General features: G+C 50.4%; 4 protein-coding genes across 4 annotated transcripts; 3 read left to right on the top strand and 1 right to left on the bottom strand.

Moving 5' to 3' along the window:
* Nucleotides 1-900: 900 nt before the first annotated feature.
* N7532_004404 (origin of replication complex subunit 5 family protein) lies at nt 901-2664 on the top strand (the record flags this gene model as incomplete). Its single annotated transcript, XM_056616898.1, has 3 exons — nt 901-987; nt 1087-1464; nt 1537-2664. The coding sequence occupies 3 exons, from the start codon at nt 901-903 to the stop codon at nt 2662-2664; spliced, it is 1593 nt and encodes a 530-aa protein (XP_056477255.1).
* Nucleotides 2665-2947: 283 nt separating this feature from the next.
* Nucleotides 2948-5140, bottom strand: N7532_004405 (uncharacterized protein; the record flags this gene model as incomplete). Its single annotated transcript, XM_056616899.1, has 8 exons — nt 2948-3147; nt 3209-3374; nt 3435-3992; nt 4146-4227; nt 4358-4620; nt 4674-4767; nt 4885-4998; nt 5103-5140. The coding sequence occupies 8 exons, from the start codon at nt 5138-5140 to the stop codon at nt 2948-2950; spliced, it is 1515 nt and encodes a 504-aa protein (XP_056477256.1).
* A 635-nt stretch (nt 5141-5775) lies between these two features.
* N7532_004406 (plasma-membrane proton-efflux P-type ATPase) lies at nt 5776-8529 on the top strand (the record flags this gene model as incomplete). Its single annotated transcript, XM_056616900.1, has 3 exons — nt 5776-6051; nt 6121-6351; nt 6412-8529. The coding sequence occupies 3 exons, from the start codon at nt 5776-5778 to the stop codon at nt 8527-8529; spliced, it is 2625 nt and encodes an 874-aa protein (XP_056477257.1).
* Nucleotides 8530-11145: 2616 nt separating this feature from the next.
* N7532_004407 (tetratricopeptide repeat protein) lies at nt 11146-15519 on the top strand (the record flags this gene model as incomplete). The annotated part of the gene is made up of 2 exons (XM_056616901.1): nt 11146-11278; nt 11333-15519. 2 exons carry the CDS (start codon nt 11146-11148, stop codon nt 15517-15519), a joined length of 4320 nt encoding a protein of 1439 aa, XP_056477258.1.
* Between the last annotated feature and the right edge of the window lie 15 nt (nt 15520-15534).

Consider the following 15534-nt stretch of genomic DNA (forward strand, 5'->3'; position numbering starts at 1 on the left):
TTTCTTTACCTATGTACTCTTGCCATCTCCATTTTTTTGACGTTGCTCATTTTATCACCATTGCCATTCTTACCCATTCCTACCCATTCTTGACCATTTTTATGCTCGATGGCTTTGCAGCATTGGTCGAGGCGTGTGGCATTCTGGAAGCACTGACTATCCCCATGATTCTCTGGAACTCGTCTTTCTTCTGTCATGGCCTTGACCGACAAGAAATTCTGCAACAACCATTTCATTTCCCTTCATGTGTTTACCCATCATTTGATCAAATTTAGCACTGATCTTGATTTGCACCTTTTTATTCTTACTCAGTGTTCAGGCCATTCAATAGAACATCTCGATCCAAGGTACGTTCCCTATTCGAAATGTTCACCTGAAGATTATCGTGTGGGCTGCGATGCAGAGTTACTGCAGGGGGAACTGGCTTTTCAAGCCAAGTACTGAACGATCGAAGTCTGGTGTGTCCTTGCTGCCTGATTCTCTCACAGTGCCGCGTGGTATTTTCCTGTGCCTCTTCACATTTTGCATGTTTGTATTTTAGGAACCGAAATCCAATTGTCGCTTCACATAAGATGTATATCCTCTGAGGTAGTCTAGACTCTCGTGTAGATCAGGTAGGCCAAAATTTCCAGCAGTGGTAGTGCAGGGTATGACGATTCCATTCCATGTTTTGCACACATTATCTCCCTAGGATGTTTAGCGATCTTTATTCCAGGGGGTAGTTAAAGGCGAGCAAGGCGAGCAAGGCGACTAGTCTTGCTCCCACGACGCGTCACGAGACCACGTGACCAAAGGGACCGGAGTCGCCAGGTGAAGTCCGCACTCCGCGGCCCGCCATAACTTGACCAGCTGGACACCATTGACCCACGAAGGCTCTGAGACGTCGAGAAATTGGTCCTGATGCAACCAGCTGAGGTTGCCCGCTCTTTGAGCGAGCAGTATCCATATCGAGAAGTCCAGGCGCGGCAGCTTGCCACTTTATTCCATGTAAGTGCCTCTGGTGTCTCCAAGGAGCTCCGCTCTCCATTGCGATCCTTTGAACGCAACTTGAAGGACAATTGCTAACCATTGGATCTCACACTATAGCCCTACCTTCCTAGTCCTCCGACGCTAGTCGTACATGGGATTTCGGCAACCTGCAAATCTACCATCATCCGCGGCGTCCTTTCTACACTCCAAACACCGCACGCTGTGATTCGGAGCTCCGAATGCATTACCGGACGACATCTGCTCACTAAAATCATTTGGAATACTCTCGATGCTTTGGATCAAAAGAGCGAATGGGAGAAGTTCGGGAAGGGACGATGCGAACATGTCAGTTCACTTGCGGTGTTGCTCGAGGAGTGTCTCGCGGCGCGAGCTCCGGAGAAACAAGGAAAATTTGTGTTGGTACTGGACGAAATCGACCGGCAAAGAGAGGCACCGCACACACTGCTGTCAGCATTGGCGCGACTTGGAGAAATTGTGAGTAACCTAGGAACTCTGGACGACAACGCAACATAGGATATCCCTGGTCAGTACTGATATCATGGCCAGATCCCCTCGCTTTGCGTTGTCTTGGTTCTTAGCTCGACACCCCGCCCATTATTCTTGCAGAATGTGGCAGTTCCTCATATCAGCTTTCCCCCGTACTCTCGCAAAGAAGCCATCGACATCCTCCTGGCCTCGCCCGTGCCTGTCGTGGAGGGCTTGCCCGCGGAAACAAGCGCTCAAATATACCCGCACTTCGTCTCTACAGTCTACGACACTCTGACCGGACCAACTGCCGGCTCCATTCCTACATTCCGATCCATATGCCAGCGCCTCTGGCCTCAATTCGTTGCTCCCGTAGTTCAAAGCGAGGCAGCTCCTGGCGGAGGCACAGAATGGGACTTTGCACGCCTGGTTGTGAAAAACAGGGTTCTCTTCCGTCATCAAGGAGAATCGTCTCTGGTGCACCGCATCGTTCCGGGAGACTCTTCTGCTCCTGGCAAGACAAACCGGACGCCATTCGCGCCCACGGCAGCTTCCTCAGCTCTACCTCATCTTCCATATTTCCCGACCTTGATCTTGACCTCGGCGTATCTGGCATCTCATATCCCGCAACGACTGGACACAATCTTCTTTTCGAAGTTCTCTTCATCCTCTCTATCAGCTCGAAACAAGCGGGCCCACCACCGACGTCGTTTGAAGGTCCTTTCCCAGGCTCAGGCAGCAGACAGGGCAGCTGACGATCCGTCAACACCGAACAAGAAGGGCAAGCGATCCAAGACTCGCATTACAAAGTCCACCCTTTCCTCTGCGTTTGAAACGTCCTCGGCGACAACCTCGGCCATCGGTGGCAGCGCCGGAATCACCGGCCCATCAACCATTCTCACAGCGCGTCCCTTTCCGCTTGAACGTCTTCTAGCTATTTACCACGCCGTTGATCCGAACCCACCCGCCAACCCAATTCATACCCCCGCAGTTGCCGATCAAATTTACGCTGAGCTGGCCACCCTACGCCGTCTGCGCCTTGTCGTTCCCGCCTCGGGCAATCATGGCGGGACGAGTATGGGCAGCGGAAATACCAGCGCGGATGCAGGAGAAAAGTGGTGTGTTAACGTTTCTGGGGACTGGATCGGTGAGCTAGCCAAGGGCATTGGTGTTGAAGTTGGGGAGTGGTTGGCCGGTGGTCTGGATTAGGTGTTTGATAAAGTGTCTTCTTTCTGTTTACATTGCATGGAGTTATGTTGCATATGGCTCTTGGTATCCTATTGGTTTCTGGTGGCATAGCATCTCTGATGCAGATTAAATCATATACCCGTTTCTCTTTATCTCGCTTTCAATGCAATACAATTAATTCAACAGTAGAGTGTAGTAGTGTAAGTTATGGTGTCATCGTACGACCGCGGAATTCGAACGAGGTATTTACAGGCTAGTCCTGGCAAAGCACAGGAGCTTGAGACTGTTTCCGTGTCGCAAAATTCTACCAAGCCCATTGATCGACCGTCGCTTTCGCACAAACCAACAAACTTGGCGTCTGTGGACCACAGATTGCAACACCTCCCTCGCTAGGTTCGAAAGATACGCAATTAATCGGATTTGAGTATTGATACTTGGATAGAGGCGAGGGAATGAGGTCGCCAGTCTGAAGGGAAAAGAGTTGGATTCGGCGGTCATCCGAGGCTGAGGCGAAGAACTAGTTGTCAGCAGTTGTCACTCAGGATTGTAAGGAGGAGCTACATACCACTTGCGAGAAGGCCCAGTTCGCCACTCACGTCAAAGTCGGAGATTATGTCGGGCGAGTATTCGGGGAATGTCAGGTAGGGTCGTGTGGAGGTGTGCGAGGGAGAGGTGGGCTTTGGTTTGGGTTGGAGGCCATTCGGGGCGAACCGAATATCGTACATTTGGAGCTAGAGGGGATGGGTCAGTCCATGATCATATCCTAGAGACCATACTGCAGGGGCACATACTGAGTTGAATCCAGAGACAACGAGCCGATAGGGATCAACTTTGCGGATCTTCGAAACAGCATGTGGGTGCTGCAACCGTGCTGCACTCCCTCCACTGCGAAGATCGTGCAAGAAGACGGATGAATTCCGCATTCCGGACGCAATAACCTCCGGTGAGAGCCACTCAACAGTACTCACGCTTGCATGGGAGGAGCTACCATGCTCACGGAACCCTTGCTGGTTCCCTCGTTTGCGGGAGCTTGCATCGTTTGGGAATGGTTTTTGAGATACTGTCCAGTGGCTTCCGAAGCCCTCGAGAGTGTGCAGGCCATTTGATGTTCCGATGGCGAAGAGGGCCTTGTCGCCTGTTGGACATGCGGAGGAGCACCATAACGAAGGTGTTGTTCGGATGCGAATGGGGTGAGAGACTAGGCCAGTGTGAGCTTTGCGAGACTGGAGCTTGAAGACCGAGGAAGAATGTACAGAAAGAGGGCCATTGATAGTCGCCTTGATCATCTGGCCCTGGAAGCATTCGAGGCGAGAGGAATGAATCACCCTCGGGCCCACTGTCCATCGTCGCTCTATCAGAACTGTTAGCCTTCATCCTCGTACGAGGGAACTTGCAATATTGAGCATACAGTAAATAACCAGTGTGACTTAAGGATATGGACGACAACTAGAAGCACGTGTCAGCATTGGTTATAGGTATGGATAACAATAAAATTCATGTACCCGATATGCCTCTTTGAGCAGAACTCTCTCCATTGTGCGGTTGTAACTCCACTTCTTCTCTTCAAAGTCTGGGAAGCATACTCTTTGCTGACGTTAGAAAGACCAGGGAATATCTGAGAGGATATGACTCACGATACTGATGATTCCCCACCACGGTGTCCACCTGCATCCACAGTCAGTAAATGTGGCAAGTGAGAGGATGGCGAGGTGACTTGCTGGCAATGAGAATCCCCGAGCGTGGATTTCGGATAACGTGCTGGATAGAATAATCGGGCCAAGGCTCGAATTGATGCAACTTTTTTCGATGCAACTGGCTCACGTATGCCCGAGCTTGCCTCTCCTGTTGAAGCGACGGGGGCAGAATGCGGGAGCCGAGTTCGCTGTCATTGCTGAGCAATGGATGATTTGAGAAACTGGCTTTGCGAACCTTTTCTTCGGATATCCGCTGATTCAGCTGAACTCTCTTATGTTGTTTCTGCCAAACATTAGTATTGGTTGGTCATTGGTTACTGAAAGGAGGATTCTCACCTCTTGCTCCGCACGCTTCCTCTTCACAGATTCTCTCGAATATTGTGCGCCCGCCGGCGCAACATGGTTGGCCTGAATCTTGAAGTATTTTTTTCTTCTCGGTATCTGCCATGGTCACATTAGTATGCGATGGCCATTAGTGGGGCTTCAAGTCCCCATCAAACATTGTATCTGTTCGACGAAAAGAGGAACCTGGGCCTCAGCAACTCACCGTAATAGAAGCCTGGAATTTCTGGGTTCATTTTGGTCGACAAGTCCACTGGGATAACCAGGTCGTCCCAGAGGAAGGCGCTCGTCCAGAATAGGCAATTTAGGAGTGCTTGGTCTGCTAGATGAAAGTGGCGGATGGGTGATTTTGATGAAGCGGTGTCAGCCCGACGACAGTCCTGGACTTGCAAGAGGCCGAATCGTACGCTGTATCGCACGTACAGACGCTTCTTGTTGTCTTCCAGACTTGTCGCCAGCATGGGCGAGTCAAAGGGTTTCTGCAGGCTCGTTTGATGGCGACGGTGACGTCCCTCTGATTACGTAATATGGTGCCTGAGGCCATCAATATTTCCAGTTGCCCTAGACGGACGACCATACTTGTCGAGGGTTTATACTACTAGTGAGTACTGGTATTGCATATTCGCATATGTATGCTGATTATCGACGTATCGTATAATGCAACTGGAGTACAACATGCTACTTGAACTAGACACATTACTCTTGGCAAGAGGTGATGCCGGTATCTCGTCTCGGTGCTGGATCCCTTTGGGAGAGGCGCCTTCCCATCGCGCCTTCCACGTTCGTCTACTGTCGGGTCACGATACCTCCAGGCAGCCAAAGCAAGGGCATTTCCACTCATTCCGACCGTGTTTGTTTCTCTTCCCCTTTCATCATTGCTCCGCCGATTCCGTTCCATTACTTTTCTTCTCATTTCTTCTTACCTTTTACTTCTTCTATACAATCGTTGCCTCTCCATCGTGTCTGTTGCGCCCACCACTTTTCGGACTCAATCAATCCCGCAGCTACCAGCCACAATGTCTCTGGACGTCGGCGCGCTCGGGGAGGATGGCCCGGAAAAGGAGGTGGCGGCAACCGTCGCCGATTCCCAAAAGAGATGAACGAGGAGAACCTCGATCTTTTGATTGAAGAGCTGGAAGCAGAAGATGGGAAGGAGAAAGATCCCGAGGTCCTCACGATCAACACCGGCACCGGCCCCGAGCGAAAGGCCGTTACGGCACTGCTGCAAACAGACCCTCTTCAAGGCCTCGGCGAATCCGAAGTCATTATTGCTCGACGCAAGTATGGATGGAACCGGCTGAAGGAGCAGAAAAAGAACCACCTCGTCAAGTTTCTCAAGCTCTTTTTCGGCCCTGTTCAGTTCGTCATGGAGGTACGTGATATCAACGAATCCTGGGTGGTTTGGTTTACAGAACAATGCTAACGACGTAATTTCATACAGGCTGCAGTACTGCTAGCAGCTGGTTTGAATGCCTGGGTTGACTTCGGTGTCATCATCGGACTTCTTTTCTTGAACGCAATCGTCAGCTTCGTTCAAGAATACCAAGCGGGAAACATCGTCGACGCCCTCAAGAAGACGTTGGCACTGAAGGCGATCGTGATGCGAAATGGGGTGAAAGTTGAGCTCCCAGCGGAGGACCTCGTTCCGGGCGATGTTATTTTTCTGGACGATGTGAGTTTGTGCAGCCATGCCTAAGATGCATGAATATACTGACTTTTCTTTTTGTTGCAGGGCACAATCATTCCAGCTGACGGTGTTATCGTCTCCCCTGACGCCCATGTTCAGGTTGACCAGTCTTCGATCACCGGAGAATCCCTTGCTGTGGACAAGCACACTGGGGACGGTTGCTTTTCATCATCGGCTGTAAAGCGTGGAGAAGCCATTATGATCGCGACTACGACTGGTGACAATACCTTTGTCGGACACGCTGCTGCGCTATCCAGTAAGACCGACGGCGTGGGCCATTTCACCCAGGTTCTTGACCAGATCAGTTCGATTCTCTTGGTGCTGATCTGCCTTACCCTATTGGTTGTGTGGATCGCGGCTTACTATCAATCGGACGACATGAAAACCATCTTGGAGTTCACACTGGCCATTTCCGTTGTGGGAGTACCTGTCGGCCTCCCAGCCGTTGTCACTACTACCATGGCCGTGGGGGCTAGCTATCTGGCGCAAAGATCTGCGATTATCCAAAAGCTTTCCGCAATCGAATCTCTTGCTGGTGCCGATATTCTATGCTCTGACAAGACCGGAACGCTCACTCGCAACAAATTGACCCTGGGAGAGCCGTTTACAGTCGCCGGTATCACGGAAGATGATCTTGTGATGACGGCTTGTCTCGCCGCAACCCGCAAAAGAGGCGGGATTGATGCTATTGATCGAGTCTTTATCAAGGGTCTGAAGAGATACCCAGAGGCCAAGAAGCAACTCACGTCGTTCAAAACAATCGAGTTCTATCCATTCGACCCTGTATCGAAGAAGGTAACCGCAGTGGTGGAATCCCCCGACGGCGAGAGAATGACTTGTGTGAAAGGTGCTCCCATTGCAGTGCTTCGGGCCGTCAAAGATGACCACCCCGTCCCGGAAGATGTAGAGGCTGCATACCTAGAGAAGGTCACTGAGTTCGCAGGACGTGGATTCAGATCACTGGGGGTTGCCCGGAAGCGTGACTCTCAGCAATGGGAGGTTTTGGGTATTATGCCCTGCTCAGACCCCCCTCGTTACGATACTGCGAAGACTATTGCCGAGGCCAAAAGCCTAGGGCTTCAGATTAAAATGCTCACTGGTGATGCTGTGGGGATCGCAAAGGAGACCGCGCGCCAATTAGGTCTGGGCACCAACATCTACAACGCGGAGCGCCTCGGGGTTACAGGGGCTGGAGAGATGTCGGGATCGGAGGTCAACGATTTCGTTGAGAATGCCGATGGATTCGCTGAGGTATTTCCTCAACACAAGCATAGTGTTGTGGAGATCCTCCAGAGCCGAGGTCATCTGGTAGCTATGACGGGAGATGGTGTCAACGACGCTCCTTCTCTGAAGAGAGCCGACACTGGAATTGCAGTTGAAGGCGCCTCAGATGCTGCACGCTCCGCTGCAGATATCGTGTTTGTTCAGCCGGGTCTGTCGGCTATCATAGACGCAATCAAAACTTCTCGCCAAATATTCCATCGGATGTACGCATACGTGATCTATCGCATTGCTCTCTCTCAGCACCTGATGTGGTTTTTCGGACTGTGGATTGTGATCCGGAATGAAGTGCTCGACTTGCGCTTCGTGGCTCTGATCGCCATTTTTGCCGACATTGCAACCCTTGCCATTGCCTACGACCGCGCACCCTATGCGTTTAGCCCTGTGAACTGGAATCAACCCAAACTGTGGGGGATCTCGGTCATCCTGGGAGGAATTCTAGCCGGAGGAACATGGATTGCTTTCGGTACTATGCTGCTTCGAGGCGAGTCGGCAGGCATCAGCCAAAACTACGGAGCCCGTGACCCAGTGCTGTTCCTTGAGATCAGCCTCACACAAAACTGGCTGATCTTTATTACTCGGCAAAGCGACGGTCCTTTCTGGCCAAACCGGCCCTCCCTGCAGCTTTTTCTTGCTGTGCTCGCCGTTGATGTCACTGCGACCTTGATGGTTGCTTTCGGTGCATTCGGACTTCAAAATCTGCATGTTGTCACGATCGTTCGCGTTTGGGCCTTTTCATTCGGTGTCGAACTAGTCTGTGCCTTGGTGTACATTGCCTTGACGAAATCAGATACATTTGACAACATCATGCATGGTCGCCTACCGGGAACCCGACACCGAGAGAGATCGTGGGAGGATTTTGGTAAGTTGATTACCCTTTGACCTTTTCAACTATCTTTTGTTCAAGAGCTAATCTGAAGAAGTTGTTTCTTTGCAGCGTGTGTCCAGTCAGCACGAGAAAGAGAAAGGTGCGTGAAGCTCTTACTGGCCAGGGAACTTGAGTTGTGTTTATCGAAGGATCTAGGGCATTGCCCTCTGACAAGAGACAATCTCGAGAAAGCGAAGCTTATTCATATCAAACACTTATTCTTATTGTTGTCGCGCTGGAGGATATCTGATTACGATTCGGCAAGTTTATCATTACCCCCGATGTACGTTCATTGACCTCTGCAGCAAATTCAAGTACCGCAGCAACAGCGCTGTTATGCCTTGCCCAGAACCTATTCTAATCTTGTGCCCTTCTCGGGCCACTTGTATGGTCTTTTCTTTTTTCCGGCCCGAGACAGTGAGTGATTACGATGAAAAACTTTACACTGAGTGTGACGGATGAACCTGGGAATAGCCTCGTCTCGTGGAAGGATGCCTGAGGCATAATATTGGGTCGTTTGCACAACGCGTTTGCTGGGGACTTAACCCCTCTTTTTCTGGCGGAATTTCTTTCTTTCTCCTTCCTTCTTCATCTTCGAGATTCTCGTAAGTAGGCACCGAATGAATATGCTTCTTTCGAACGGCCCGTAACACTGAGTATCTCCCGTCAAAATATCTCCGAGAAACATCAGTCCCAGGGAAAGAACCACTAACCACAGATGTCACTGTTATTTGGGAGTAAATACTACTTCTTATACAGTAGCTTGCAAAATCGCCTTGCGCTTTTACACACACTCTTTCTTTCTGAAGTCTAGATGCCAAGACCACGTTAACCTGAGTTGGTTATACTAAAAACAATCCCTGACTAGAACCATTTGAATGGTATGATAACTAAGGAACGAGACGATGACAACACATGTGCAACCCTAGGTACCCCTCATTTTCTGCTGCTTCTGTTGTTCAACGTCTTTCCACTCCTCAACACCCATCGTTTTAACATGCAAAAATGGCTCCGAACTTATCCCCATCGAAGCGGCAGCTGATTTGTGATATGATCGAGAGCAACCTAAAAACCACTGTTATCGCTAATACAGCAGAATGTAGTAAACAGTCTGTTAGATATATTCGTTCCAACCTGCGGATGTTCGGCAGTCCCAAGGCACCCCCAATCCTCCCCGGCCGACCCAAGAGTATCACACCACTTATGGTTAAGGCTCTCCGTGGACACCTTTCCGAAACCCCTGGATTGTATCTCGACGAGATGGCAGTTTTCCTTCGGGAGGAATTTGAGGTCTGCGTGGCCAACTCCACTATCAGTCGGGCTCTGGCAGCGAAAGGCTGGTCCAAGAAGACAACCTGGAATCAAGCGAAGGAGCGAAACGCGGATTTACGAGACTGCTACCTCCATAATCTATCGGAATTTGAGTCGTATCATCTGGTCTACATAGGCGAATCTGGATGTGACAAGCGGATAGGGTATCGGCGAACAGGTTTGGCCCCGCTCGGAGTCACCCCGGTCCAGGTGGCCAAGTTCCATCGTGGTCAACGATACCAGATCTTGCCGGCATATTGCCAGGACGGTGTTCTTCTTTCCCGCATCTTTCGTGGTTCAACTGATGCTCTGGTATTCGAAGACTTTATTGAACAGCTTCTTCATCATTGTGGCAGATGGCCGGAGCCTAAATCGGTATTGGTGATGGATAATGCATCATTCCACCACTCTGAGCGGATAAAATGCATGTGTATGGAAGCAGGAGTTAAGCTGGTGTATCTTCCACCGTATTCTCCTGATCTGAATCCCATCGAAGAGTTTTTTGCAGAGCTAAAAGCTCTTATCAAACGGAACTGGCAGTTGTTTGAAGATGATGCGCATAGAGATTTCCAGGAATTTCTGGAGTGGTGTGTCGATGTGGTTGGCGCAAGAGAAGGAAGCGCTGAAGGCCATTTTCGCCATGCAGGTCTGACAATTGAATACCGTTGATTGACCTATTTAGACATATAGAACTAACATACATATATATTTCCATATATTTTTGCGGCTGATATTTTGCTCTGACAGTACCAGTAGATTTTTCCCTCTATTCTTGCTTATTTGTTCTGACTCTCTTTTCCCCTCAAAATGATAACAAGCGTTCAGTCGGGTGGAATATACATCTGCTGGCAGAATGAGGCTATTTAGATTCACCTAGGACGCCGCCTGATGGTGTTGTTGGAGACGGGAAATTTGAAAATCTGGCGACTCGAGCCCCACATTGCAGGCTACTGATTGGTTCTGCTGCTGCATAATCACAACCCAGTCGCCAATAGTACGGGATCCCTCATGCAGTTCGACATCATTATATGCAATGACTGGTCAAAACGCCTTGTTCGCTGATGGGGGCGGGCGCTTAGGAAGTAGTTAGCCTTTTTCACCTTGGTGCCTTAGGCTGACAGGAAGGCGTTTCTCAATCCCTCCTCATCACCCTCTCCCGATTACTGATGAAAGGCTGAGTTCTCGACCTTTAACTACTCTTACAATTAGCGATAAATTGATATTTCTGCACCATTACCCTTGCCATATCGGCCACAGCAGTAGCACCTTCTGCTAGACAGTTGTTTTCCCACGTCTATTGAGGGAAGAAGCCATTACTCATGGCGAACATGGCGTCTTCAGCATCGTTTGGGCATTCAAATTCGGGAGCCCAGATAGGTGTGAACCACGGCCCAGTCACTTACCACTTCCACACGCCCGTTGAGGGGATAAATGAGACAAACACCAGGCCTTGTAAGCCAACAGAAAACCCAAAACCAGCCGTTAGACTCACTGATTCATTTCCAGGGAATCAGTCTCAAACCCACTATATAATCCCTTCCTTGGAAAATCGTCACTTTACCGGCCGTGAATCCACGCTAGAGGAGCTCAAACAGAAGCTTTTTCTCCAAGCCAATACTGAGAAATTAGCCTTGTTCGGACTAGGTGGTATCGGCAAAACCCAAATTGCGCTTCAGTTTGCCCGCTGGGTGAAAGTGCATGTACCAGACTGCTCTATTTTCTGGGCTCCTGCTCTTAGTTTTGAGAGTTTTGAGCAGGCTTGTTCGCAGATCGCGAAAGAGCTCCAACTTCATTGGAGTCCAGGCGGTGAAAGTGCGATGGAGATAGTGCACCGACAGCTAAGCTCTGATAAATCCGGAAAGTGGCTTTTTATTGTGGATAATGCTGACGACATAGAATTGCTTTCTGATGAGCTTGATCAGTATTTTCCATCTAATAAGCAAGGCGTGACTTTGCTCACTACTCGTTCCCGCGAGGTAGCAGTATCTTTCGCAGAGAGAGACATACTCGAGCTCCCAAAGATGACAATAGAGGAAGGGATTGTGTTTCTCACCAAGATTGTGGGAGAGGGCTCGCTTTGCAACCGAGAATCTACTATACAATTACTAGAGGAACTTGACTTCCTACCTCTAGCCATTACGCAGGCGGCTTACTATATCTCTCGACAAGATAGCACGATCACACGGTACCTCGAGCTTATGCATAAAACCGAAAAGGACCGGGTTCGTCTAGCGAGCTGGAACTTCCGCGATAGCACTCGCTACCGTCAAATGCGAAATGCTGTGACTACCACATGGTTTATCTCATTCAACCAGATCAAGAGCTCAGATCCTTCGGCTGCCGATTTGTTAGGATTTCTAGCTTACCTGGAGCCAAAGGCGATCCCGCGATCTCTTCTTCCTGCTCTTGATTCGGAAGAAGAGATAGAGTTCGCAATTGGCACACTGTGTTGCTATGGGTTCTTAACTAGAAGGGAAACTGGGGATATGTTTGATATGCATAGCCTTGTGCAGCTATCAACACGAGCATGGATTACAGAGTCACGGAAGACAGAACAGACCATTACGACTGTCATACAACATATGAATGAGACTTTCCCATCAAGTCAATATACGAATCGTGCGATATGGAGAGAGTACCTACCACATGCTGTTGGAATTCTTCAAAGAGACGAAGTTAAAGATTTGAGTGAGAGGTATATCCTACTTTCAAAGGTTGGAAATTGCGTTCTAGCAGACGGCCGAGCGAAAGAAGCTGTGTCGCTTTTTCAGGATGTGGTCGCGGTACGCAACAGAACCCTTCATGAAGGACATCCCTCCCGACTGGCGTCTCAACACACACTTGCACGGGCGTATCAATCCAACGGGCAAATCAAGCAGGCCGTGGAGCTACTTGAGCATGTGGTCACAGTGCGTGAGAGAACACTTGATGAAGAATATCCCGATCGACTGGCATCTCAGCACGAACTCGCACGAGCGTATAAATCCAACGGGAAAATCAAGCAGGCCGTGGAGCTACTTGAGCATGTGGTCACAGTGCGTGAGAGAACACTTGATGAAGAACATCCCGATCGACTGGCTTCTCAGCAAGTGCTCGCAGGGGCATATGAATCCAACGGGCAGACCAAGCAGGCTGTGGAGCTACTTGAGCATGTGGTCACAGTGCGTGAGAGAACACTTGATGAAGAACATCCCGATCGACTGGCGTCTCAGCACACACTCGCATGGGCGTATCAATCCAACGAGAAAATCAAGCAGGCCGTGGAGCTACTTGAGCATGTGGTCACAGTGCGTGAGAGAACACTTGATGAAGAACATCCCGATCGACTGGCTTCTCAGCAAGTGCTCGCAGGGGCATATGAATCCAACGGGCAAATCAAGCAAGCCGTGGAGCTACTTGAGCATGTGGTCACAGTGCGTGAGAGAACACTTGATGAAGAACATCCCGATCGACTGGCGTCTCAGCACGAACTCGCATGGGCGTATCAATCCAACGGGCAGACCAAGCAGGCCGTGGAGCTACTTGAGCATGTGGTTGCGGTAGAAGGGAGAACACTTGATGAAGAACATCCCGATCGACTGGCGTCTCAACACACACTTGCACGGGCGTATCAATCCAACGGGCAGACCAAGCAGGCCGTGGAGCTACTTGAGCATGTGGTCACAGTGCGTGAGAGAACACTTGATGAAGAACATCCCTCCCGACTGGCTTCTCAGCAAGTGCTCGCAGGGGCATATGAATCCAACGGGCAGACCAAGCAGGCCGTGGAGCTACTTGAGCATGTGGTTGCGGTAGAAAGGAGAACACTTGATGAAGAACATCCCGATCGACTGGCGTCTCAGCACGAACTCGCATGGGCGTATCAATCCAACGGGCAGACCAAGCAGGCCGTGGAGCTACTTGAGCATGTGGTTGCGGTAGAAGGGAGAACACTTGATGAAGAACACCCCTCCCGACTGGCGTCTCAACACACACTTGCACGGGCGTATCAATCCAACGGGAAAATCAAGCAGGCCGTGGAGCTACTTGAGCATGTGGTCACAGTGCGTGAGAGAACACTTGATGAAGAATATCCCGATCGACTGGCGTCTCAGCACGAACTCGCACGAGCGTATAAATCCAACGGGAAAATCAAGCAGGCCGTGGAGCTACTTGAGCATGTGGTCACAGTGCGTGAGAGAACACTTGATGAAGAACATCCCGATCGACTGGCTTCTCAGCAAGTGCTCGCAGGGGCATATGAATCCAACGGGCAGACCAAGCAGGCTGTGGAGCTACTTGAGCATGTGGTCACAGTGCGTGAGAGAACACTTGATGAAGAACATCCCGATCGACTGGCGTCTCAGCACACACTCGCATGGGCGTATCAATCCAACGAGAAAATCAAGCAGGCCGTGGAGCTACTTGAGCATGTGGTCACAGTGCGTGAGAGAACACTTGATGAAGAACATCCCGATCGACTAGCGTCTCAACTCACACTCGCATGGGCGTATCAATCCAACGGGAAAATCAAGCAGGCCGTGGAGCTACTTGAGCATGTGGTTACGGTAGAAAGGAGAAAACTTGATGAAGAACATCCCGATCGACTAGTGTCTCAACACACACTTGCACGGGTGTATCAATCCAACGGGCAGACCAAGCAGGCCGTGGAGCTACTTGAGCATGTGGTCACAGTGCGTGAGAGAACACTTGATGAAGAACATCCCGATCGACTGGCTTCTCAGCAAGTGCTCGCAGGGGCATATGAATCCAACGGGCAGACCAAGCAGGCTGTGGAGCTACTTGAGCATGTGGTCACAGTGCGTGAGAGAACACTTGACGAAGAACATCCCGATCGACTGGCGTCTCAGCACGAACTCGCATGGGCGTATCAATCCAACGGGCAGACCAAGCAGGCCGTGGAGCTACTTGAGCATGTGGTTGCGGTAGAAGGGAGAACACTTGATGAAGAACACCCCTCCCGACTGGCGTCTCAACACACACTTGCACGGGCGTATCAATCCAACGGGAAAATCAAGCAGGCCGTGGAGCTACTTGAGCATGTGGTCACAGTGCGTGAGAGAACACTTGATGAAGAATATCCCGATCGACTGGCGTCTCAGCACGAACTCGCACGAGCGTATAAATCCAACGGGAAAATCAAGCAGGCCGTGGAGCTACTTGAGCATGTGGTCACAGTGCGTGAGAGAACACTTGATGAAGAACATCCCGATCGACTGGCTTCTCAGCAAGTGCTCGCAGGGGCATATGAATCCAACGGGCAGACCAAGCAGGCCGTGGAGCTACTTGAGCATGTGGTTGCGGTAGAAAGGAGAACACTTGATGAAGAACATCCCGATCGACTGGCGTCTCAGCACACACTCGCATGGGCGTATCAATCCAACGGGAAAATCAAGCAGGCCGTGGAGCTACTTGAGCATGTGGTCACAGTGCGTGAGAGAACACTTGATGAAGAACACCCCAATCGACTGGCGTCTCAACACACACTTGCACGGGCGTATCAATCCAACGGGCAGACCAAGCAGGCCGTGGAGCTACTTGAGCATGTGGTCACAGTGCGTGAGAGAACACTTGATGAAGAACATCCCGATCGACTGGCGTCTCAGAAAGCACTGAAAGACATGAAGCAGTCAATGGCGGTTGAGGTTATAGAGAACATGTACCAATGCATTCACCTTGACATTGGTACTTGATCTAGCTACTGTGTT

This window comes from Penicillium argentinense (genome assembly GCF_028826775.1).
Source record: "Penicillium argentinense strain IBT 30761 chromosome Unknown utg000004l_segment0_segment0, whole genome shotgun sequence".
NCBI lineage: Eukaryota > Fungi > Ascomycota > Eurotiomycetes > Eurotiales > Aspergillaceae > Penicillium > Penicillium argentinense.